The 27,083-nt window shown below is 39.8% G+C and overlaps 1 protein-coding gene and 1 long non-coding RNA gene across 9 annotated transcripts in view; one reads left to right on the top strand and one right to left on the bottom strand.

Moving 5' to 3' along the window:
* Positions 1 to 27,083, bottom strand: part of LOC103704782 (ABC transporter G family member 45-like) — an 82,586-nt gene that overhangs the window by 10,300 nt on the left and 45,203 nt on the right. Inside the window, exons 17-21 of one of the 5 annotated variants that reach the window (XM_088713033.2) lie at positions 17,732 to 17,815; positions 17,520 to 17,653; positions 17,189 to 17,416; positions 16,937 to 17,108; positions 1,010 to 1,663 (exon numbers count right to left, since the gene is read on the bottom strand). In XM_088713033.2, the coding sequence (XP_088569159.2) occupies positions 1,643 to 1,663; positions 16,937 to 17,108; positions 17,189 to 17,416; positions 17,520 to 17,653; positions 17,732 to 17,815 (639 nt within the window). In that variant the 3' untranslated portion in view covers positions 1,010 to 1,642. Of the gene's footprint in view, positions 1 to 1,009; positions 1,664 to 10,563; positions 13,135 to 16,936; positions 17,109 to 17,188; positions 17,417 to 17,519; positions 17,654 to 17,731; positions 17,816 to 27,083 lie in introns of those variants that run through there. The other 4 variants (XM_088713031.2, XM_088713030.2, XM_088713032.2 and 1 more) reach the window with 4 other exon arrangements.
* Positions 1 to 27,083, top strand: part of LOC113462576 (uncharacterized) — a 47,371-nt gene that overhangs the window by 13,502 nt on the left and 6,786 nt on the right. The window contains exons 2-3 of one of the 4 annotated variants that reach the window (XR_016398803.1): positions 20,431 to 20,513; positions 21,012 to 21,167. This is a non-coding gene — a long non-coding RNA (uncharacterized LOC113462576). Of the gene's footprint in view, positions 1 to 20,430; positions 20,514 to 21,011; positions 23,070 to 27,083 lie in introns of those variants that run through there. The other 3 variants (XR_016398801.1, XR_003385212.4, XR_016398802.1) reach the window with 3 other exon arrangements.

The following is a 27,083-nucleotide window of genomic DNA, read 5'->3' as shown; positions in this document are numbered from 1 at the left end:
GTATGGTGTCTTATCCTGCATATGCATGTGACAGTAGGGAGTTGTTGCTGGTTCGCCTGGGGCGTAAAACCCACCTTCCGACAGCTGTCTAGTGATGATTTACATATTGGTGTGGTGTCATATTCGATGTATGCATATGGCAGTAGGGAGTTGTTGCTGGTTCGCCTGGGGCGTAAAACCCACCTCCCGATAGCTGTCTTGTTGATGATTCAGCCTATTGACACCTGATTTATATGATTCAGTACTATGACCTGTTGAACATATTCATGAGTAGCATATATGTTGACTTGATTATTCCATATATGCTTCAGATGAGTTGATATTGATTGTGGTGATATTGATGATTTACTCCATATTCTTTATGTTGAGTTCATGTTCATCTTGTTATTGATCTTGAGATTTTACCTCGAGCCATGATTATATCTTGTCTCATGTGCATAGTACTCTCTACTCCACTCACTGAGTATTTATATACTCACTCCCCAGTTTGATGTTTTTGATTGCAGGAAAGGTATTGTATAGAGAGGAGCAGGATTAGTGGTTGCCTGCTAGCTGTGCCGCTCCATAGTATAGTATAGTATAATATAGATAGAGGTTTATACCCTTTTGGTGTATTATAAACCTTCTATTGTATATAGTGTATAGTTACAGTCATAGATCCTGTTGTGGATATGGGTTTGACCATGGATGGAATGGGAACCAGATTTTTATACATATGAGTTATATGCCTGAGATAATGTATTGATATATATTGTCCAGGTTCATTATGTGACGGATTATGTGATTGCTGCTCTAACAGGTAGTGTGTTGTATGTATTGAGATAATCCTGACAGGTCACTATAGGAAAAGTGATCATTTTGTGCATGCATCATGCCAAATTTTTCAAGATTTATTGATGATTGATAGGTAGTAGGGTTCTACGCGGTGGCTGGTGGCCTTATGCCTACCCGCACCCTAGGACCGTCGCGGCGGCCCGCCGGGAACGGGGCGGGGGTCGTGACACTTCATAATGATGTGATGTGGCAGCGGAAGAGATGGCCTGAGAATACTTGTGGGGGAATGTCATTTCTCTTGTGTCAGAAGTGGGTGGGAACAGCTAGGAGTTGATGGTCTCGAGGCTAAGCTCAGTGATCTGTCTCGAGGAGAGGCTAAGCTCACATCTTCTATGTTAGAAATGGGAGGGATACTTAGAAGGAGAGAGAGAGAGACTGAGAGAAGGGGGTGGGGGGAGGTAGAAGAAGAAGGCGTTTAGAGACGGCACTGGCAAGGAGTCCTACGCCACCGGCGACTGTGGGACCGGCGAGGTGGGTTCTTAAGAAAGCAACCCAAGCCAAGCTCCAAGCATGGGTTCTCAAGAAGGCTTTGAGCGTCGACGGTCGTGGTTCAATGCCAGGCACAGAGAACCTTGCAGTGGCACTGCGCACCATCGGCGGGCAGGTTCGAGGCTTGATGGCGGGTAGGCTCAGGGCTTGACGGCGGGCAAGCTTGCGGCTTGACGAAGAGGAGGCTCCAAGAAGAACAAAGAGCACTCGGCTCCTCTCCTCCGGAACTGGTGGCGCTCTTCTCCGGCGCTGGACGACGGACAACCTTCCCCTTCTCTTCTCCAGGCTGGACGACGGACAATCTTATCCTCTGGCGCGGTCAGCCGGTCTTCCACGGGAGCTGCAAGTAAAGGTATGTGAGTGTTAGATGCTTGATAGAATGTCAGAAAGAAAAGAAAGACACTCCGAGCTCGGGCGAGCTCAAGCCCGAGCCTTTGTTTTGCTAAGCAAGCCCGAGCTCGAACCCAATATAGAGCTCGGTAGCGAGCTCGAGCCCGAGCCCGAGCCTGAACTTCTCTGAAACGAGCCGAGTCCGAGCCTAGGCTCGGCTTGTTAACATGCCTAACAATGGCCTAGGCCCAAATTTGAATAAAATTGAAAATTAAGTAGCATTTGATGTATGCCTATGGGTTGAAAAAAAAAAAATATAGCATCCATGGAAGGGTTATACATGGATTTGAGCTCAAATTAATTTTTTAAAATTTTTATATTTAAAATTATTTTTTAATTTAAAAGATATTAAAAATATTAATCAATACAAAAAATATGAAAAATTAGTACTACATATAGATAATTTAGAAGTATTTTTGAAGTAGAGAACATATGTTTCTAAATTTCTAATATTTAAAATTATTTTTTATTAAAATTGTTAAAAATATATAAATAATATAAAAATATAAAAAATTAGTATTACGTATTAGATAATTCAGAAGCATTTTGTTGAAGTAGAAAATATTTTTTTTACTATAATTTTACTATTTTTAAATAATTAATAAACTGACGAGCTTGATAAACTTGAAGGAATGAATTCATTGAGAAAAAAATAATCTAGAGTGTGATATTGGTTGGGATCATGGGCAAATGCTCTCGGATTGGCACCACTGGAGGTGTAACTGGTGCAACATAGAGTTCAAAAGAGAGGTAACTGGTTGAAGCAACATCTAGCTTGTGGTTATTCTGACATATCCATGTGCCGAAAATATCCACAAAAGATCCAGCAACCGTTGAAGTATTTTGTTGATTTTAGAGTAGCAAAGAAGAGGGTTGCCCAGAATAAGGCGGAGGTGTACTGCCGACAGTAGAGTCACATTTTATCACTCTAGGAAGTCGGAGGTAGCCTTCATTTCAGATGATGAGGAGGCACATGTTCAGGTTGCCCTTTAGGCGAGCCTGGATGATTAGTGGCAACAGAATGAGATTGCTAGGCTTAAGGCTTGATTTGGGTCCTCACACTACGAGTCGAGCTCTGATTCTGTGACTAGCAGAGCAGATTTAGAATTCAGAAGGATCTCCTTAGTAAGAAAGGCCATCTGTAGAGGCAGTAGCCATATCGCATCTATGCTAAAAGATTTTGGTAGCTGAAAGAAGTCCTCCAAAGAGATTCCATCAGCGGCCACCATCCATGATCTAGATTCACATGCCTTTCCCACCAAGGATTCGAAGCAGTAGAGGGTTGAGTTGACACTATGCCGAAGGACAAGAAGAAGGATATATGGTGAGCAATTGGATCTTAGTTCCATTTCAGCCACATCCCAGCTAATGTAACAGGCAACACATACTATAGGTCTGTTATTTTTTTTATAAAGGCGCTGGTCCTGGTGTAGATCTTTTAGGATTGAAGAATATCTATGGTGAGCTTTTGTCAATAATAAGAAGCTACAGAAGTGGATTGCTTTATATTAGAGCAAGTGGTCCACATACAGACTAATGATGATGTATGATGGTTGGACTGGTCCTACCAGGTGGAATATCAATTTCTTGACATACTATAACACGAAGATTTTATTCCATAAGTCAGTTGATAATCCGATTAGGTGAACGATGCCATATATATCCTTAGATTGATAGAGGAGGTGACTGATCAGGTAAGAGAGGAGAATATCATGTAGGTCATTACCGATAGCGAGCCACAGTATAAAGCCATCAGAGAGATCTTGATGGAGCGACGACTATATTTTTTTAGACTCCATATACTGCACATTGTATCGATCTCATGTTAATGGAGATTGAAAAGATTCATAGGGTATAGAAAATATTGAAGATAGCTCAGTCCATCACCAGATTTATTTTTAACAACATGTAGATCTTATCATTGATGAGGAGGTATGCAGGGGGGAAGATCTTGAGATCAGGTGTGTCACGGTTTTCTATACTAACTACATTGCACTTGGTAGCCTTCTTGAGATGAAAGCGGGCTTGTGTTAGATGTTTGTCGGGTGCCGAGTGACAGGAGAGCAGATTTGCGAGGGTCGGCACTGAGGGGAGCTATATGGAGAATTTGGTGATGGGGTAGACGTTCTGTCAGTGGGTCAAGAAGATAATGAAGGCTTTCAAGCCATTGTATGAAGTGCTTTGGGCCGTGGACAGTGAAAGGTACCTCCAGATGGGCTTATGATATCATATGATGGAGAGCATAAAGAATCAGATTAGGGAGATAGATCCAAAGCATGCCTCGGAGTACATCAAAATCATTAAGCAGAGGCGAGATTACTAGATGGGTTGGAAGTTGCATCTAGCAGATAAAGCAAGAATATTGACAATTTAGTTGTTTTAGTACTTGTAAAGCATGGTCTGCCGTGCCGATCGGTACGGATCGGTACGGGCCGGTATGTACCGGTGCCGGACGGAACCGGTACGGTATAGCTATATTTTTCGGTTCCGACTATTCGCAATCCGTACCGGCCGGTACCGATCCGTACCAAGCCGATACCGGCCCGTACCGATCTCAATTTTTTTTTTGTTTTTGACCCGAACCAGCCGAACCGGTACGGTACCGGTCGGTTCGGTATGGTACCAGTACCGTACTGGTACCGGTGCCCACCGTAACGTCGGCACAGTCGGTACAGCGGACCTTGGGTATAAAGTTTTACTAAAATAATTACAAACTTTATCTGTAGCTTACTACTTGAATCCAAGGTTTCTGTACACCATTCCTGAGATCAATATAGATAAGAAACTTCTGGCCACCTCACATAATATGATCTACAAGATGGAACCTGATCCAAAAGTCACAGTTCTGTATCTAGAAGTAGTAAGTTAACTTAAGTGGCATGGGTAAATTAACTCGTGTTTTCAATTATTAACATATTATAAAATATATCTTATTTTGTAAAAAAAATATATTTAGGGAGGGTACTGATAGCTTTGGGGTCTCAGCAGTTGTTGTAAGTAAGAAAACTTTAAATCCAAGTATATTAGATATCAACGAATGATGGATTTATTTTGGTCTATCGGCGAAAAATCTTAAGTGGCTAAGTGATTCAGGAGGAAGTGGAGCTGAAGTATACAAATCCAATTCACAATTTTTTCGCTCAGGATAAGGATGATCTCATGATCGAATGGCTTGTGGATCAGCAGCAGGAGTCGGAGCTCGATGAGCCAAGATTGCCTCCACGATCGGCTAGTTTCATAGCTATTGAGGCTAGGATGGATGCAGAGCAATGGGTAGATCGCAACATTTTATGCATGCTTTCAGCTGATCAGCTATAGCCATAAAGATTAGTGGGGAGCCGATCATCACATGACTCAATATTTGAGACATCCTCCTAGAGATATAACCGAGAGTTGCTTAGACAAGGCTACCATGATATCTGGTCGACTCAGTTAGGAAGGTGACATTTATTCTCCCAGCATGGCCAGATAGAGAGGGGCATGAAGGAAAAGCAGGCGGCTGCTCAACACAGTCGAAAAAGAAAGGGAAAGACAATTGCTGCTTTGATGGAGAGTGGAGGAGTCAGTTCACTTAGACTCAGAGACCATGGAGAGCAGCGATGATAGTTTTGGTGATCATAAATTTGATGGTTAGAGGAAGTGGACATAAAACTACTATTTATGAGACAGTCGCAGGATAGTCTTCGATTTATCGGTGAGTCCCAGTTTACGTATTCCATGCGGGATAGGGACCATAATGCACAAGCTAGTAGAACCCGCGAGGATAGTATAGCATACAAGAGATGGGCTCTTTAAGATCGTTCAGGAGGATATGATATAGTTGTAGATGACCTCGCGCGTAGAGTAGGATCTGTGGATGTATTATATTTCAGGTTATATGCTGGATCCTATTATCCACAGTTATAGGTAGCTTATGACTCATACGTATATGGATATGTTGCGTCTAAGGCATTGTTTTTCAGTGACTATTACCTTACGGTTCAGAAAGCAAAGGACACCTCCCAGAGCTAAAGAGATCCGAGACTGGTTATAACCCAGAGCATGTACCTTATGGGATGAGCGTACAAGACTATAATGCCATTTGGTTAAAGAAGTGGGTTGATCGGTTGATATGCTTCTTGATTATGTTAACGATCTCAAAATCTACGAGAGACATCACTACTCAACGAGATTTTAAATGTCAATATGTATGTTATATTTTAAATATATCTGATTAATTGTATTATTGTATGTTTTGTATTTCACTAATTGATTTTAGGATATTTAATGTTGCTTCTCCTGGCATGCAAAGTCATAATCATTGGCTTTTCCTTTACATTTTGGTTTCGGCCCTGTTGCCCAAGGTGACACGCCAAGAGGGGGGGGTGAATTGGTTTCTTTTAAATTTGAACTATCTTACTCAAGTCAAATGGATGGTTAGTAAGCTAAAGCAAATCACAACACAAACAACACAAAGTATAGTGGTTCGGTGCTCTCCTTAGCACCTACGTCCACTCCCCAAGCGACCCTTTGGGAATTCACTATAATCTTGCGGATTACAGTTGGATTGTTTTCCGGGCTCACAATCCAAAAACCTTTGTTGGTTTTACGGGCTCACCAACGAACCTTTACACTTTGGTTTTCCGGGTTCACCAAAAATCTTTGTTGGTTTTACGGGCTCACCAACGAACCTTTACAATTGGTTTTCCGGGTTCACCAATCAACCTACTCCGTTGGTTTTCCGGGCTCACCAACCAACCTTTACAAGTTGTTTAACAAATAAAGAAAGAAGATTTAAACTCCTAAATGAGCAAATGAAACAATATAAACTACAAAGAAGAGTATAGAAAATATTTATCGCTTTGAAGTGGCTTCTCTCTTCTTTGTCAAGGATGCTTCACTCTACAAGGGAGGATGGAGCTCTTGATGACTCTTTGAATCTGCTCAACCCCTTTCTTTGATTCTTGAATGAAGCACTTGGATGAAGAAGATTAGGGCACTTTTGTTTTCTTGTGTACTCTTGGATGTTTCTTTCAAAAGTTGTTCTATCTAATGAATAGTGCCACTTTAAATAGTCTCCTACATCCATTGGACAAGCCCCAATGGTTAGAATTCAAAAACTAGCCGTTACTGACTTTGGGAAGGACAAAAAGTACATCTGCAGAACTAGCCGTTATGCTTCAGCCCGTGTTTGGGTCGGCTCAACCTGTCCTTGGGTCGACCCAACTTTCACTTGGGTCGACTCAAACATTCCTTGGGTCGACTCTCTCAGAAAACACAGAAACTTGAAATTCAGCCTTCCTTCCCTTGGGTCGACCCAACCATTCTTTGGGTCGACTCAAAGTTCACTTGGGTCGACTCAACTTCTTCTTGGGTCGACCCTCTCAGTAATTCCAGAGAACCATTTTCTGTCTTCTTTTCTGTCTTGCCTTTGGGTCGACCCTCTCAGGGTTTGGGTCGACTCAAGCTTGGGTCGACTCAACTACTTCTTGGGTCGACCCTCTCAGTGAATCCAGAGAACCATTGTTCTGTCTTGTTTTGAGGATCTTGATGTTTGGGTCGACTCATGCTTTCCTTGGGTCGACCCAACTCACTGTTCATCCGTGCCATTTTTGCAGAAGTGTGCCAAATGATTTCTTGATGTGCCGGGGTCGACCCAATCATCCTTTGGGTCGACTCAATCCACACTTTGCTGCATCTCAAGGTTAGATTCATTCAAATAAACAATGAAATGTATCTATATGAATTTATACAAATATCCTGAGAGTAATAGTCTTATAAATGAAGTATCAATTTAACTTATAACATACTCTAGATAATTGCTTGTTAATCATCAAAATAACACTATCATCCTCAATCTTCCCCTTTTTGATGATTACAAAATAAAGAGTATGAGCCTATTGATACTTGTCTTTAAGATCAGTTTTTGAAAGGGCTTAACTTGATGAATTTCAGCTTTTCATATATAAGAGTGAAATCTCCCCCTATTTCATTTAAATGTTGCCAATTTGACTTTTTGAATTGCTCCCCCTTTCATTTATAATTCATTAACGATGAAACTTCAAAAATTTGAGATAAAATATGAGTTTCAGGTTATGTATCGGGGTGCGAGAGGTGCGTGCCAAATTTTGAAATTATATGTGCCAAATTCTGAAATTTGATAGAAATTTTTGATTTGATGATTTTCATTGTTACAAATTGCTCCCCCTTAGATGCATAAGCTTTCTTATATGATTTTCAATTTGTTTGCCCAATTATTTCTCTTTTCTTGCATAAGTTCTTATTTCTCTTTCTTTACATAACTTCTTATTTCTTTTTCTTTACTTCTCCTTTCTTTAACTTTCTTTACTTTTGCTCTTATTATTCTTTCTTTACTTACTCTAAACAATATCTTTACTTCTCCCCTAAGATCTTTACTTCTCCTAAAATAAATACTCTTTCTTTACTTCTCCCCCTTTTTGTTATCATCAAAAAGATACATGGGAAAGATGCAATAAATACCAAGCTTCAAACTTCATTGATCAAAATGGGAACATTTTCATACATTCATGCCAAAAACAAAAACAGATACAATGTTCCTGAATCAAAGTTTAAAGATACATGATAAAAGCAAAATACATATGAGAACTAGATATCTAGCCTAGGCTCTAAACATAGATGCTAAGATCAGCCTAGGGAGATTCTAATGGCTGGGATCTAGTCCTCATCCTCCTAGTATACGTGGCGAGGGGAGGTCGAGCCTGGTGAGACTGTGTCTGGCGTGGAGCACGACGAGCTGGATGACTCTGTGCCGAAATCTCTGACTCAGCAGCCTGTGGCACAGATGGTCCATGGGTCTCTCTCTCTCTCCGGAGTGCTCCTATCTGCTGCCTCAGATCACTGATCTCAGCAGACATGACGTCCAATCGGGCGTCCAATCGGCTCGTCAGCCCGTCAGTGATAGTCCTCGCCTGAGCTGACATGAGCTCAGTCATCCTGCTCCAGAACTCATCCGTATCTCTCGGAGGAACGGATGATGATGGTCCAGCCTCTGAAGGTGCAGGAGGATGATCCATATGCTCCTCATCCTCATCCTCTGGTGCATCTCCCTCTGGTGCCTCACCCTGAATGCCTGCTCCAGTGTGAATCCACTGCCCGTTCACTTTCTCATATCCCATGCGTATAAATGTCCGTGCAGTGTATGTGTCAGTATGATGCAGACTCTTGGATGCCTCCTCCTCGAGAGCTAAACCGTGCTGTCGAAAAATCAAGGTGAGTATCATACCATAAGGTAGTGATACCCTGGAGTTGCACATCACCTTCCTCATCTGTCTCAGTATCATGGCCGGAAGATTTAGGGGAATCCCCTGAATCATACACTCCATCACTGCTAGATCTCGCTCTGTGATGAGATCGAATCTCCCGGTCTTTGGAAATAAGATTCTATTTATTATACTGAGCAGTAATCTCATTTCAGCAGTAAGAGAACTAGCTATTACCTTCGCGGAAAAGTCGAAGTTCTCATTTTCCATGATCAACTGTAGAGCTCTCATTTTGTTTTCAGGCTTTTTCGGAGTGGCTCCTACGCAGGGTAGATGAAGTAGCTCACTCAAGCTCTCCTCGGAAACTCGAACTCGAACCCCTCGAACTTCCGAAACAAGCCCTCCCATCCCAGTTTTGAGGAAGGCATAGAACTCCTGAACCAATCCGGGGTAGATCATCACGTCTAGGGAGCAAAGATACTCCCAACCTTGCCTTTGGATCCATTCCCTCAACCGAAACCCTTCTTGATCAAAGAACTCGGAATGGATCCTTCTCTCCGTTGTAACCGGTCTCCCCGCAAATCTTGCAAGTATCACTGAGGGGGAAGGAGGAGGAGGGGCCTCCGCACGTGCCTCACGTCGTGGAGACACGGTAGATGGCTCCGTAGGTTGCCTTTCCTCCCGTTGGATCCGTGTGACTCTTCCGGATCTCTTGGCTACGGCTCTTTTGGGTCCCATTTCTCTAAGATCTCAAGGTAATCTACTGTTTGGAGGAGTTTGGAGGAGTTTGGAGAGTGGGGATTAGAGTATTCAGAAGAGGACAAGGGCAAACAGTGCCCTAACAATGCTCTCGGGTCCCCTTTTAACAGTGGGGTCCCGACGTTGGGTCGACTCAAGATTTTTCTTGGGTCGACTCAACGTTGGGTCGACCCTATTCTGGGTTGGGTCGACCCAAGTGCAGAATTTTTTTTTTTTTTTTTCTCTTCCTTTTTGCTTCTAAGAATTTTTCTTGCTTCCAATCCTTATAAACTCTTTATGGGACAATGATACATGAGTAAGGAATCTCTAGATAACAAATTTGACTCATGTTTCATGGGATTTTATATTTCTTCAATAAAAAGGATCATATATGCCTAATTTCCTCCTTAGCATGCAGAATCTATCTTCACTCAATGGTTTCGTAAATATGTCGGCTAATTGTTTTCAGTGCATATATGCTCAATACATATATTTCCATTTTGCACATGATCCCTAATAAAATGGTACCTTATTTCTCTGTGTTTGGCTTTAGAGTGCTGAACTGGATTTTTAGTAAGATTGATGGCACTAGTATTATCACACTTAATAGGAATATTATCTAGTTTAACTCCATAGTCTTCTAGTTGTTGCTTAAGCCATAATACTTGAGCACAATAACTACCAGCAGCTATATATTCAGCTTCAGCTGTGGACAGTGCCACTAAATTCTGCTTTTTGCTAAACCATGATACTAAGTTATTTTCTAAGAATTGACATGTGCCACTTGTGCTCTTCCTATCTAATTTGCATCCGGCAAAATCAGCATCTGAATACGCAAGCAAATTTAGACAGGAGTCCCTTGAGTACCATAGCCCTATATTGGTAGTTCCTCTTAAATATCTAAGGATTCTCTTAACAGCACTTAAATGTGACTCCTTAGGATCCGATTGGTATCTAGCACATATTCCTACACTAAATACGATGTCGGGTCTACTAGCAGTAAGATAGAGCAAGGATCCAATTAGTCCTCTATAGAGCTTGATATCAATACTCTTCCTTTTTTCATCCTTGTCTAGCTTGCTAGTAGGATTCATTGGAGTGCCTACTCCCTTATGATTTTCATTCCCAAACTTCTTTAGTATTTCCTTTGTATACTTAGTTTGATGAATGAAAATGCCTTCTTTAGTTTGTTTGATTTGTAATCCTAGAAAGAAGCTTAGTTCTTCCATCAAACTCATTTCAAATTCTCCATGCATTAAATCAACAAATTCTTTGCAAAGAGTATCATTTGTGGCACCAAAGATTATGTCATCTACATATATTTGTATCACTAATAGATTTTTGTCCTTTCTTTTGAGAAATAGAGTTTTATCTACATTTCCTCTACTAAAGTCATTATTAAGCAGAAATTTGCTTAATCGATCATACCAAGCCCTAGGTGCTTGCTTTAATCTATACAATGCTTTATGTAGTTTAAAGACATGATTTGGCAATTCATGATTCTCAAAATCTGGAGGTTGTTCTACATATACTTCCTCCTCAATAAAACCATTTAAGAATGCACTCTTCACATCCATTTGATATAATTTGAAATCCATGAAACATGCAAATGCTAGAAGTAATCTAATAGCCTCTAATCTAGCTACAGGAGCAAATGTCTCATCAAAATCTATTCCTTCTTCTTGATTGTATCCCTTAGCTACAAGTCTAGCCTTATTTCTTATAACTAATCCATTTTCATCTAATTTATTTCTAAATATCCATTTTGTTCCAATTACTGAATTATGCTTTGGTCTTTCAGTTAATGTCCATACATTACTTCTTTTGAATTGATTTAATTCTTCTTGCATGGCATTTATCCAGTTAGTATCTTTTTCAGCTTCTTCATAAGTCTTAGGTTCTAATTGTGAAACGAAAGCAAGATAATCATTTAAATTCCTAAGAGATGATCGAGTTCTTACCCCTTGAGATGGACACCAATGATTAAGTCTTTAGGATGTCCATATGCATACCTCCATTCCTTTGGCAAGTTTTGGGATTGTGGTGGCACGCTATCATCTCCCTTATCTTGATTTGGCACGTCATCAATATTCAACTTTTCAAAGTCGATAATTCCTGTATCATCATCAACAATATTTTCTTTCCTAGCAGACTCACTATCAGACTCATCAAATATAATATTGACTGACTCTTCCACTACTAAGGTTCTTTTATTGAATACTCTGTATGCCCTGCTAGATGTGGAGTATCCTAAGAAGATACCTTCATCTGACTTGGCATCAAATTTACTTAGATCCTCCTTGCCATTGTTTAAGATGAAACATCTACATCCAAAAACTTTAAGATATTTAGCAGTTGGTTTCTTATTCTTCCAGAGTTCATAAGGAGTTTTCTTGGTTATAGGTCGTATTAAAACTCGATTTAGAATATGGCAAGCAGTGTTTATAGCTTCAGCCCAAAAGTACTTTGGAAGATTTGACTCACACAACATTGTGCGTGCCATTTCTGCCAATGTCCTATTTTTCCTTTCAACAACCCCATTTTGTTGAGGCGTTCTAGGTGCTGAAAATTGATGTGATATTCCATTTTTAGTGCAAAATTCTTCAAAGTGTTGATTTTCAAATTCCGTACCATGATCACTTCGAATTGCTACTAAGGTGAGTTTCTTTTCATTTATGATATTATTATATAGTTTCAAAATTTCTGAAAATGCTTCATTCTTATGTGCCAAAAATGAAACCCATGTATACCTTGAAAAATCATCAACAATAACTAGTCCATATTTCTTCCCTCCTAGACTTGCAGTTCTAGTAGGTCCAAATAAATCCATGTGTATGAGTTCAAATGGTCTAGTTGTTGATACTACATTCTTCGATTTGAAAGATGATTTAGTTTGTTTTCCCAATGAACATGGTCCACATATTTTGTCCTTTTCAAAGATCAATTTTGGCACATCTTTTATTAATTCCTTCTTAACTAGTTTTGATATTAATTCCATACTAGCATGTCCTAATCTTCGATGCCAAAGCCAACTAGTTTCATTTTTCTTTTCTTCATTAGTAATTAAGCATAAACCATTTTTCTTGCCTAACTCATGAAGATCTACTAAGTAAATATTTCTTTGCCTTTGTCCTACAAGTACAATGCTATTATCTTTAGGATTAGTGATTATGCATACAGATGCTTCAAATGTAACTTTAAACCCTTTATCACAAAATTGACTTATACTAAGAAGGTTATGTTTCAAACTCTTAACTAATAAGACATTTTCTATAAAAATAGATGGAGCAATGAAAATTTTATCCTTTCCAATGATATGCCCTTTACCATTGTCTCCATAGGTTACTACTCCACTTTTCTTTGATTCCAAGGTGACAAATTGATCTACGTCACCGGTCATGTATCTTGAACAGCCGCTATCTAGATACCATTGTTTTTCCACTTTATCAGCTGTAAGACACACCTGCAATCAAGATCAAGAAGAAACTTTAGGTACCCAAACTAAGTTGGGTCCTTTAGGGTTAGTACTCCATGTTCCTTTTGGAACCCAAACTTTCTTGAATTTAATCTTTTGATTATAACTTGATTTGTTTTGACTGGACTTTCTAAAGTTACATTCATATGCTCTATGTCCTAACTTATTGCAGCAATAACAAGTAATATTTTCACTTTTAGCTTTTACAAAAATGTTCTTTAAGAATTTTTATTTCCTATTTGTTCTATATCCTAAACCAGCCTTATCATATACAGCTTTTGGCTATCAAGAATCATATTTAATTTGGTAGAACTAAGTGTAAATTTATCTACCAAGGATTTATATTTTTCAGCATCTTCTTTTAGCTTGATATTTTCAGCAATTAGATCCTTGGTTTCATTTGTAAGTTTCCTACTCAAAGTTTCACAGGTATGAGATAGTTTTAACTTGTCCTTAATAAGAGATTGATTTTCTTCTTTTAGAACTTTATTTCTATTAATTAGTTTCTTATGTTCTTCCATGAGTTCTAAGAATGCATCATGTAATTCATCAACAGTAAAATCACAGTCAAGTTCAGAATCTACCTCATCGTCATTGGCCATATGACACATTTGGGCCTTCTCTTGATGATCTTCCTCCTCCGAACTTGATTCCTTGCTTTCACTCCATTCAGCCATGAAATTCTTCTTTTTCAACTTTCTTGCCATCCACTTCAAATCTGGGCAATCTATCTTATAATGCCCGGGTTTGTTACACTCATAGCAAATGGGAGTTTCTTTTTCCTTTTCTTTGTCCTTATCCTTTTCTTTGCTTGAGTTACCTTTAAGGAAGGGTTTCTTTTTATGGAACCTATTCTTACCTCTCATAAATTTTCTGAATTTTCTCCCAAGCACAGCCATCCCTTCTTCATCGATTTCTTCATCATCATCTGAATCTTCTGATTCAGTTAGTTGTTTAGGGGTGGTAGTCTTTAGGGCGATGGGCTTTCTTCTCTTGACCTCATCTTCTGAATTTTGCCTCATTGTCAACTCATGGGTCATGAGTGATCCTAGAAGCTCCTCTAACTGCAGTGTGTTGAGGTCCTTTGCTTCTTGAATAGCGGTTACCTTGGCCTCCCAATTCCTTGGTAGAGACCTGAGAATTTTTCGCACCAAATCAGAGTTAGAGTAAGACTTTCCTAAACTCTTAAGCCCATTTATAATGTCAGTAAAACGAGTAAACATATCAGTTATGGACTCAGTAGATTCCATTTTAAACAATTCATACTTGTGTACTAATATGTTTATCTTTGACTCCTTAACTTGATTGGTCCCTTCATGTGTGACCTCAAGTCTGTCCCAAATTTTTTTGGCAGTAGTGCAAGTAGATATTCTATTAAATTCATTTACATCTAATGAGCAGTAAAGTACATTTATAGCTTTTGCATTTAACTGTGCTAATCTTCTATCACTTTCATTCCAATCCATTTCTGGTTTGGGTATGATAGTGCCCTCTATGTTAAGTGTGGGTGTGTGAGGTCCTCTAGTGATGATTTGCCATAGTTCATAGTCTGAAGCTTGAATGAATATCCTCATTCTAGCTTTCCAATATGTGTAGTTTGTGCCATTAAATAGAGGTGGTCTATTTGTGGATTGCCCCTCACTCATAGAACATCCCACTTGGGTTGTCATGATCTTTAACTCTTGATTGTGAGATCAATGAGTACTATTAGAGCACCTTGCTCTGATACCACTTGTTGCCCAAGGTGACACGCCAAGAGGGGGGGAGTGAATTGGTTTCTTTTAAATTTGAACTATCTTACTCAAGTCAAATGGATGGTTAGTAAGCTAAAGTAAATCACAACACAAACAACACAAAGTATAGTGGTTCGGTGCTCTTCTTAGCACCTACGTCCACTCCCCAAGCGACCCCTTGGGAATTCACTATAATCTTGCGGATTACAGTTGGATTGTTTTCCGGGCTCACAATCCAGAAACCTTTGTTGGTTTTACGGGCTCACCAACGAACCTTTACACTTTGGTTTTCCGGGTTCACCAAAAACCTTTATTGGTTTTACGGGCTCACCAACGAACCTTTACAATTGGTTTTCCGGGTTCACCAATCAACCTACTCCGTTGGTTTTCCGGGCTCACCAACCAACCTTTACAAGTTGTTTAACAAATAAAGAAAGAAGATTTAAACTCCTAAATGAGCAAATGAAACAATATAAACTACAAAGAAGAGTATAGAAAATATTTATCGCTTTGAAGTGGCTTCTCTCTTCTTTGTCAAGGATGCTTCACTCTACAAGGGAGGATGGAGCTCTTGATGACTCTTTGAATCTGCTCAACCCCTTTCTTTGATTCTTGAATGAAGCACTTGGATGAAGAAGATTAGGGCACTTTTGTTTTCTTGTGTACTCTTGGATGTTCCTTTCAAAAGTTGTTCTATCTAATGAATAGTGCCACTTTAAATAGTCTCCTACATCCATTGGACAAGCCCCAATGGTTAGAATTCAAAAACTAGCCGTTACTGACTTTGGGAAGGACAAAAAGTACATCTGCAGAACTAGCCGTTATGTTTCAGCCCGTGTTTGGGTCGGCTCAACCTGTCCTTGGGTCGACCCAACTTTCACTTGGGTCGACTCAAACATTCCTTGGGTCGACTCTCTCAGAAAACACAGAAACTTGAAATTCAGCCTTCCTTCCCTTGGGTCGACCCAACCATTCTTTGGGTCGACTCAAAGTTCACTTGGGTCGACTCAACTTCTTCTTGGGTCGACCCTCTCAGTAATTCCAGAGAACCATTTTCTGTCTTCTTTTCTGTCTTGCCTTTGGGTCGACCCTCTCAGGGTTTGGGCCGACTCAAGCTTGGGTCGACTCAACTACTTCTTGGGTCGACCCTCTCAGTGAATCCAGAGAACCATTGTTCTGTCTTGTTTTGAGGATCTTGATGTTTGGGTCGACTCATGCTTTCCTTGGGTCGACCCAACTCACTGTTCATCTGTGCCATTTTTGCAGAAGTGTGCCAAATGATTTCTTGATGTGCCGGGGTCGACCCAATCATCCTTTGGGTCGACTCAATCCACACTTTGCTGCATCTCAAGGTTAGATTCATTCAAATAAACAATGAAATGTATCTATATGAATTTATACAAATATCCTGAGAGTAATAGTCTTATAAATGAAGTATCAATTTAACTTATAACATACTCTAGATAATTGCTTGTTAATCATCAAAATAACACTATCATCCTCAGGCCCGATGCTCTGACAAAAAGCTGGGGGTAGCAAACCCAATGATACAGATTTGCCAAATTTTTGCTTTCCTAAGGTAGCATTGTTTCAGAGCAATGATACGGTAACACAGAAAAATCATGCCAGAACGTTAAGAAGCATCATTTAAGGTGTACTGAATGATAAAAACATCAGACATCAAGAAACATCAAATTATACTTGAAATATTCAAAAATAAAAAAATGATCATTTTTTATTAAATCTTAAAAAATAAAAAAAAAGGCATGCCGGTTTGGAACAGACACGCTACACCATACTGTATGTCGGTACGATACTGAACCGTTAGCTGACTGGTACGGGTCATGGCACTGGTTTGGCTAACCTTGCTTAATTGTTTAGAAAAAAAAGAAAAGAAACTGCCTTGGATTCCTAACAGAAATTAAACCCAAGTAAATACCAAAATAAGCAAAAATTAGCCAGGGAATGATTAAATTCATTTTTGGCAGTTCTCCTACTAGTCGAAGTGTTGATTTAATTGTCCATGCTACATATAATTAGTGAAGAGACAAGAGTACCTGAGCAATGGCATATGGCATGGAAGAAAACATCCCAGCAGCTCTTTCACGATAAAATACTGTCCTCTCGATTTCCACAACAGGCTGTAGTATAGAGCCATTTGCAAAGCCTACAAACATTGCCGAACCGTACATAGCCCCTAGAATGTTGAAAATATCTTGTTCTGTTGTTCTGTTATTCAATATATATAAAATTATCTGAGTCAAATGATCCAAGGAAGAAAGGAGAAATACACATATTTGGGAGCATACATGTTAGAACCAGTGCCCAGGAAGACTGTGCCAAATAGAAGTGCAGTTGAAATTGTGATGATGAATCTGACTATGTTGTGTTCTGGGTTTTTCCAGTAGGACCTATGCTGTTTCCACATGCAAGCAATACACTGGGAGATAAAGCTTTTTGCATACTTGGAAGGGAAATGCAAATCCCTTGAATTAGTTTGCGCTTTGCTCAGCTCATCAACCAGTTGCATATTCTCTCTAAAATGAAAATAATAATGAAGAAAAGTAAGTCACAAGCAGTAAGAATGCTTCTGGAATCTTTATTAATGTATGATGGTTCAAGAAATTGGTATGAGTGTACATGTATAGGGATGAATTATGAAAAATTGTTCCAAAGTCTATGCGGAGCTTATATTCCATGGCAGGAGAAGTCACATCTAACATCCAAGCTGCAGGATTTTGACCATCTCTGATCTTTGGGACTCCTGGAATAGCCTGCAGTGATGCTTTATATGTCAACTATGCATCTGATTATCCTACTAGCGGACAACACACATTAACTTTGTTCCTTACTTCAAAATATCGTATCATGTTTCGAGATAAAGGACCCAATGGGCCTCCATATATGAGCTGGCCTCCCTTCTTCATCAGAAGCAACTGCAAAAAATATGGGAAAGAGTAAAAGAAAAGTTAACCTAACATGGCGGTTATTATCTCCAAACATTTAACAAATCAATATTTTCAGAGATATTGAAATAAAACTTCTGTAGCATTTGTAAGTATATTACTTTATCGGGTATTTTGCTTTCATCCATTATTTTTATCTGCTTTAAGTGAAGGTTTAGTCTATGGCTATGAAGATGGACACAGATACAGATAAGGATATGACACCATATGGATACACTAGGGGTGGCAGTAGGTCAGGTCAGGTTGGGATTGTGTCAAAAAACTCTCAAGTCTCGACTCATACCCAACTCATTTATATTTGGGTTGGAAAATTTAGACCCATACCCCATCATTTATTTTATATAACTCCATACCTACCCACTAACCCATTTAAATTTTCACTCATCATACATTTAACTAGGAAAGAAAGAAAAACATGGCATTCAAGATCACAAATAACAAAATCAAATTCAATTTCAGAAAATATCATCATAATGACAATAAACTTAAAAATTTAAGATATATGATAATCATAAATTAACTGAGGATAAAACTAGATAAAAATGCAACCTTATATCCTAAAATCTTGTGGCCCACCCTGTCCATCATACTCTATGACATTTTCTAAGGGAACCAAACCATATGAAGAGAATTAGAGAACTGTCAACTATGCTGGGTCTGGGAGCCAGTTGGTTACTAACCAGGTCAACTTGAGTGACCCAACCCATATGGGGCTAAACCCAAACCTACCTTTTTATAATTCTTTTGATTTCAGGTCAACTTGGAATTGACCGGATCAGAAATTAGCCCCACCCATACCCATTTATTTCAGGTGGGTTTATATAGGTTGGCGGGTCCAAGTCAGTTTGCCACCCCTAAGATATGTTGATATGACAAATTTTGAAAGTAGGATAAGATACAGCAAGGATATGTCAGCAAATATATGTATTTTATACATGTCTACATGCATAACTCCATACATAATCATACATGTACATACATACATACATATATATATATATACACATACATACATACATACATACATACATATATATATATATATATATACATATTTATATATAGACAATGAGGGCCCGAAATCAATGATCCGGGCTGTTGGATATGATCTACTACCTCTAAATTGCTTAGGCACCAAAATCATGTAATTTGAAGACCCTAGCCTATACATCAAGTGGTCAAAAATTGGATAGTCTAAATAAAATGGTATTATATCTATTTTTTGATCACTTAATGTGTAGGCTAAAAGTCTCCAAATACTATGATTTTTGGTTTGTAAATAGTTTAGAGGTAGTAGATCACATCCAATGACTCAGATCATCACTTTGGGACCCTTAGGTAGATCTGATTGGTTCTGAGTGGAGATTCACTCGAGTGTAGCCAAGTCCATCTCTCTCTGTCTCTCTCTCTTTCTATATATATATATATATATATATATATATATATATATATATATATATATATATATATATATATATATATATATATATATATACATATATATGTAGAAAAGCATCTATAAAACATAGTATGCTATTGAAATTTCATTGTCTGTACCTTATACAATAGCATCAACTCTTACAAGGTCATCATTGGAATCTGTAGATCCTAAACATCCCTCCTATTTTAACTTTAACATTATATACTCCAAAATTGACCTCTTACTGTTAAAGTGTTTACATAGACAAAAAGAAAGAAGACAGCCTCCTACTTGTTTATAGAGGTATTGGGAACATATCTCAAGTGTATCTAGGAAGTATCTGGAATATTTATTTAACTTAGAAAAAAATGGATACTTAAAATAAGTATTAGACATGCATTCGACAAGTATTAATGAGTGTTGGTATCCGATACATATCTGGTATGAACATGGCTTGTGATTTTGAAGCAGCCATGCTTCTTAGGTTGGCAGCTAGCGTATCAAGTATTGCTTTGGAAAATAAATTTTTCCAAACATAAATGTCTCTCATGTGCTTCTTTCTGATTTTCCCTCATTTAGATTATGTCATTCCAAGTGTGTATTGTCAACGGGAGCTGTATTATACTCTGAGCAGTCATCCATTGCGACTTCCATCATTTAATTTTTTTCCCAGCCTGCTCTTCATCCTTGCAATCATGCCAATTTAGCCTAGGAGACCAATTATTTTATTGATAGTTTTCACCACAAGCCAGTCTTAAAAGGATCTTTCTTTATCAGTCCAAACTGGAAGGTTTCAATCATCGGTTAGAGAGGTCTTTCCCTCTCTAGCCTCTGTCTTCTCAGGAATAACCAAAATCTGACAGTATGACCCTATTGACTAGCCATTTGTGTTTAAGTGCCTTTATTCCTTTTATAAGGTGATTTTTTTATTTTCAACAGGTGTTGTAATTCTATCCCATTATCATTAATATGTGTTTGACCTTTTCATTTGTCAGATTGCAAACTTTGAATTTAATTCTGGATCCCCTTTTGTATGGCATTTATTAGTCTTAGCATGCAACTGACATCGCAAGCTCTCCTTCCTATGCTTTTCTCTTTTTGTCAGGATAAGTGTGGAAGATCTCCTAGTAAACTGTATATGATTTTTTTCTTTTCTTTTTTTCAGGTTAGTGTGGGAAATTTATGGCATGTCTTACTATTTTGGTTAGATCAACACTCAAATATTTGATGCTTTGTCTTGACATCAAGGTTGGATATGCCTCTTTTAATATGTAAATATAATCTATCTAGAATCACTTTACTTTGCCTTCCTTTCTGCTAAAAAGTAAACTGGGTATGCTTTTTTCTTTTTTTAGCAAAATTTGTATGGAAAACATATGGCATGTCTTACTATTTTGGCCAGTCAACTATTTGATGCTTTAATTTTTTGACATCAATGTTAGTTAACATCTCTTTAAATATGTAAATATAATCTAGCCACAATTATTCTACATTTGCAGGCATTAGTTCATTAGTACAAGCACTAAGCAGTAGTGTCTAGCTTATTTGCTCTGTCTGCTTTGGCGGCAGCTCCAAACAAGTACAGTGCCAATGGGCATGCCAGCCAGTAGTTAGCACAGCATGCTGTTTCTTGCCAGGATGCATGATACGCCTTGCAGAAATAAAATTTTTATAGAAAAAAATAATGACCATTTTTACTTTAAATGTTTGAAAAATAACTAATAGGTGCCCTGCCAACCTGTGCAGGGTGCTTGCACTGGTGGGTACGGTATGTGCCAGCCAGCATGGACTGCCCTGGACCAGCACTGTAAAACCTTGGATCCAGTACAGTGCATGTACTCACAACTCGTGCCATGGTGCCTTAGTTATCAGATCCATCACTTGCCTCTTCCACTAAATCTAGTAAGAGTTATAGATTATTTATTTATCATGTTTATTTTAACCTGCAAAATTAGATAATATGATGATCAAACTATACAGTATATACTCACACAACATCACTTTGCCATAGCCTAGTATAGAATCATTGCAAAATACCCCCCTCATCTATTACCTAAGTGGGTCAAGAGTTTCCTAAGTGCAAAAAAGTTAGGAAACATATCTCCAAATCAAGTGATCACAATCCTTAATTCTGAATTGGATTTCTAAAAATTGCATTGCAATGGGCTATAGATGCTCAGGTACAACACCACATTCAATAGGAAAGATAATTTGTTATTACTAAGAACAATAGAATCAAGTTGTGCTTTTCCATTTGACAAGATAATTTTGTTCTTCTACATCCTAGTAATCTATCTAACAATCCACTTAGTTATATGTTCACTAACAGGCATAATATATTACACATTGAGAACTACATGCATATTATACATGTCATGCTAGGAACCAAAATGTACTTGTAAATGCAAGTTTATATATGTGTATATGTCTAAGTTTCTTCAAACACAACTATTAGTAGATATGTGCTCCCCGATCTCCATCATGGAATCCTTTCTAGATATTTTGGTCTGACATATTCTCATTGTCTTAAGATTTGGATTGAATTTTCTTAAACTGCTTAAGCAAGTAGGGATGGTGAGGTTTAGAATTGTAGTCACCCCAGTTAGAAAAGTGATCATGCCATTTAAGTGTTATTTGCAGTTGATTGTTACGAGTAGTTCCAATATGAAAATTGTATATCATTTTTTTGTTAAATTGGAGTATCAATACCTCTATGAGACTATGACTGTTGGGAGACTTTTCAGCTCCTTGTGCACATCCATCCATGGTTTAAGACCGTAAAGTGCTAGAAGTTGCAATCATTAAATGGATCAACTAATGCAATAGAAGTTATGTCATCACGGTAAGTCACAGCCCTTTGTGAAGGTGGAAGAGGATAAGAAAAAGGAAGAATAGAATCAAGGACAGCTATTCTGTGGATTCCAATTGTATCATCTGCAAGTATCTCTAGTCTCTACCATGTGTCTTGTATTCAAGTTTCTTCTTCTTCTTCTTCTTCTTCTTCTTCTTCTTTTTCCTTTTTTTCTCTGACCATGCTTTGAAAATCCTAATGCTTATTATGATCCTTTCAAAAATGTAAAAAAAATGTCATTTCTAAAAGAATTTTACCAAGCATTTTGGATGAAAACAAGTTGGGTGTTTTTGAACCTTACTATTGTTTTGAAACTCTAAAAGCCTAATTTCCAAAATTTACAATTTCTTTTATTCCTTTTGAATGTGGTGATTAGTTTCAAGCTAGGTATACTGAACCGACCGGAATCGGTCTGTTCAGCCCGTAGCGAACCGGTGCCGACAGTATAACATATAAAATTGGTTCTGACCCAACCATTTGGTTCCGTACTTGAACCGGTGCGTACCGGCTCGGTACGTACCGGTACATACCAGTACCAATGCGAATCGGGCCGGTTCGCACCAGCCCAAGCGCAGCTTTCCTGCGTGCAGCAGCGAGCCCACGTGGGCGCGCGCATTATTTTTTTTTTTTTTGCATGTCCGGGCGTGGACGCGCAAGCGGGGAATGCACACTTGCGGCCGGTTCCCCGTCAGGGAACCATGCCTGCGCGCGATTCCCAGCACTTGCACGTGGTTCCCCTCGCGGGGTAGCGCGCCCATGCGGGTTACCAGCCCGCGTGGGCCATTTAATGCCACAGAGTGGCATTTAACGCGTTCGCACGCGGATGCATTGTTTTTTTGTTCGCTTTGCCTCGTGGATGCACGTAGTTTTTTTTCGTATCCACGCGAACCGGTACTGTACCGGTATCGGTGCCCACCTGTACGTCGGTATAGTCGGTCCGACCAAGGTCCGCCGTACCGGTACCAGTCGGCGTACTGGTGGCGGGCCGGACCGGTACGGTACCGGCCCGGACCGGTACGGTACCGGCCGGTACCGTACCGGCGTACTGGTGGCGGGCCGGACCGGTACGGTACCGGCCCGGACCGGTACGGTACCGGCCCGGACCGGTACGGTACCGGCCCGGACCGGTACGGTACCGGCCCGGTCCGGTACGGTACCGGCCCGGTCCGGTACGGTACCGGCCCGGTCCGGTACGGTACCGGCCCGGTCCGGTACCGCGAGCCAAAAACCACAGCACCTCGCGCTGTGGTTCATTAAAAAAAAAAAAAAATCGTACCGGTGCGAACCGGCCGGTTCGCACCGGTACGAGGCCGGTACCAAGCGGTACCGGCCGGTACCAAGCGGTACCGGCTCCGTACCGGCGGGTTCGTACAAGAAAACCGGTTTTCTTGTGGTTCCGGTACCGGTCTAGGACCGGGCCGGTACGTACCGGCCCGTACCGGCCGGTACGGGCCGGTACGGCATTCCATGGGTCCGACGAACCTTGGTTTCAAGCTTATGCAATTGTTGAGAGTTTGACATAGTATAGGGAGTGAAGCACAATAGGTAAACAATAGAATAGAGGCTAAAATTGAATAAGATTGAAGATGGAACACGAATAATGGATTTTAGAGTTTGAAAACCTCTAACTTCTAAATGAAGAATAAGATGGTTGTTCACATTGAATCTAAAGATAATTTATACTAGGGTTGTAGTGTAGCAGCTCTGTGTTCCCAACCCTTGATTATAAATAAACCCCATCTAATCTTAGCTATCCAAACTCATTAAGCATACTTTTAAGTATCTCTCAAAATCCCCTAATAATCGAACCATCAATCATGGAACCCACACCCCACCCTAGTTGGATGCTTAAGGACCTAAAACCACCCACCTAAATGAAATTTAAATTGAATGGTACTTATGCTTGGGCATGCAACCGGTACTTACTTGTTAAATGTTTGAATTATGCTAATTAGCTTCATGCCTGTATGTTCACACTTGGTACCTGACCGATTGTCTATTAAAAAACCTAAGTTTTGAAGGACATGGATAAACTTAGCCAAAATGATTCAAAAAATGTGATTGAGTGATATAATAATTATATTGTACCATCAAATAAATTAAATCAAACAACTTACTGGTATTACTTGCAAGGTTCAAAATCCTAGTATGATACCAATTTCGATTGGATGCTAGTCTAGTACCCACCAGAATGTATTATACGTAACACAAGCTTTGGTAGTTCTTGGCAACACTGCAGCCAAGACATATTTTCATGTTTTCTTTTTTTACATTTTTGTGTTTGACCAATTTTATGAAGCTTAATGTTAGCTTAGGACCAAAAAACACAATAAATTTGTTATTTTGACAAACTTGAGAAGAAAAAATTAATTTGATCAAAGAAAACACTTTTTTTTAAAATTAATAACACTAAAACAATGGAAGCAACGCGATGCTATGGAAAAGTGAGACATGCTAATATGTACATGTAAACATTAATGTCAACTTCCTCGTTCATCCCGACATGGAGTGCCTAGTAAACTCTAAATGTGCTGGGTGTGAAATCAATGTTTTGGATTTCTTATAGGTAATCTCAATACTTTTGGAGCATCATGCAATTAAGGTATAATCCAAGGTTTCTAGAATTGGTATTAGATGTTGTGCTAGTCGAGGGATGTCGTACATAGTTAAGTATGGGTAACCCAACCTAATTTTCTTTAATTTTTATTTTTCAAAGGAGGGAGGGGAGAGAAGGATGAGAGGGAGTGGAGAGCAAATCTGAAGGGTAGTGATGCATGGAGGGATTGATTGGAGGAAGATTGAGGCCCATTAAGTTGGACCTTGATGATAGACCAAGTGGAAGAGGAGGATGGCCGGTTCAAGAACAGCACACTCCGGTTAGATGCAAGGGGTTGATTAGAGGGAGAGTGAGGCCAGCGTAGCTCGCCATCAATATTTGAGAGAGAGTTGGGGGGGGGGGGGGCAGTTAATCGGAGGGAGAGAGGATAGTGCCACTCACAGCAAGGTCGACAACAAGGTACGTGTCGATGGTGGAAACAACGTGAAGGAGGGGAGTAGCAAGGGTTCGACAAGGATAAGGCATCGAAGTGAAGGAGAGAATTGGGAACTATTGTTTTGTAGAGGGGATGCTCGATGCCTCGATCCTTCATTTATAAGGAAAGGTCAATTAGGTCAAGAAAGTTGATTTTGAACTACTCGAAACCTGGAAGAAATATTTTGTCCTGGTTCCAACCATTTGACCCTTACCCCACTTTGAGAGTCCTAACCATCTCGATTCCTGACCGGTTTAGTATGGTATGCCCTAAATTGCTTGCTTCAGGACAGTTCAGCAATCCTTGGTGTCACCTTAAGTTCCATTAATGTCCTTGTGTATGTTCTCTTTCTGTGATATATTGATGCCTCTTCTTCCAGTAATTTGCATCCAAGTTAAGGGGAGATCTTGATGGCCCCAAATTCATTGGAAGGCTTGTGGGCTTTGGTGGTAGAAAGAAGGGCAAGCAGAGCAAGGAGAGAGTGTTGGATTTATTGTAAATAAGAGGATAGGATAGGCAAGGGCCGAAGAGGAAGAAGGGTTTTCAAGAGAAGTTGGGTCTTGGTGGTTGTCAATGTCTTAGTCACCAATCTATCGATTCATAATGGTTGTGGTTGATGAGACAGGGAAGAGCATATTCAAGATGGTGAAGGTAGGTGGTTATAGGGAAGGAGCTCCGACTAATAAACTCATAACATAGTGATTCTCTTGCTTCGCATTTAAAGCATTTAAAAGCAAAGGATTGGACTACCTTGGATTTCGGGAGAATTAAAGAAGAAGGCGAGTGAGAGGGGCAGGGGAATTTTATTCTTCTTTAATTTAACTAAACTGTCAAATCCGTGGAGCAAAAGTTCCTCCCAACTCTCATTCTCACACTAAAAATGAAGAGAAAGTGCGTGAAATGGAAAAGGAAAAGAAAAAGAAAAGGTGGAAGAACCATTTTGGCTCGGTATTGGTAGGTACTGGTCGATACCAAATAGTCTCCTTGGTTCAGCTTAATTTGCCTAGAATTGGATATCAAAGGACGTTTGAGTGCTGGTTCTTTACCACTCTAGTTCGATATGATAGGTATAGCCAGGACTTTAAACCATGATTAGAAGCAAGGTCCACTGTACCAGGGTCCGATAGGCTTACTGATTGCCTACCGGACCGGTACAGTTCCGGTTCGTACCGAAATCGAGCAGTACAAACCGGAAAGCTCTTCCTCGTTGGAGCCTGAAAAGAAGAGAACGAGAGAGAGCGCGGGGAAGAGAGGGAGGGAGACCAACTTTGGCCACCATCAAAGAGCCGCGGAGGGGCATCGGAGGCCGGTGGGGGGCGGCAGAGCCCGGCGGGGGACGGGAGAACCCGCGGGACGCGGCTGCGGTTTTAATATAGAGATTTTCGAAATAGGGGACATGACCATGGCCTCAGCCTCCGCCGCGCCCCTGCGGGTTCCCTCACCCTCGCTGGGCTCCGCCGCCTCCCACTGGCCTCCGACGCCCCTCTGTGGCTCTCCGATGGCGGCCAAAGGTGGTCTCCCTCCCTCTCTTCCCTGCGCTCTCTTTTTCTCTTCGTCTTCTTTGTCTCCGACATGAAACTGGCCTGTACCAGTTTCCACGGCTCCAGGGTATCGGTAGCTGGCCGGACCGGTTTGTACCGGCCCGTACTGGCGGTACGGGCCAGTTCTGCATACCATGATTAGAAGTATATTAAATATAAATTGTTGTCATTTGTGAGTAATTTTATTAAACATTGTTCATTTCTACATAGAATCGCTTAAGTGCATGTACATTCATATGGATCATTTGTCCATCACAATTATCATTACCTATTTAGATCGAACATTTTCTTTGAAAAATCACCTTTTTATTTTCAACCAATAAATAAATTAAAGTATCTTGAATTTGTTGAAACCAATAAGTTAATTTGATGTTTTCTAGATAATCCATATCTA

Source organism: Phoenix dactylifera, chromosome 16 (genome assembly GCF_051530095.1).
Source record: "Phoenix dactylifera cultivar Ajwa chromosome 16, Ajwa_hap1_PhDact_Kaust_v1.1, whole genome shotgun sequence".
Classification (NCBI taxonomy): Eukaryota; Viridiplantae; Streptophyta; class Magnoliopsida; order Arecales; family Arecaceae; genus Phoenix; species Phoenix dactylifera.
The sequence above is the reverse complement of the archived record's forward strand: the minus strand, read 5'-3'. Positions and strand labels throughout refer to the sequence as shown.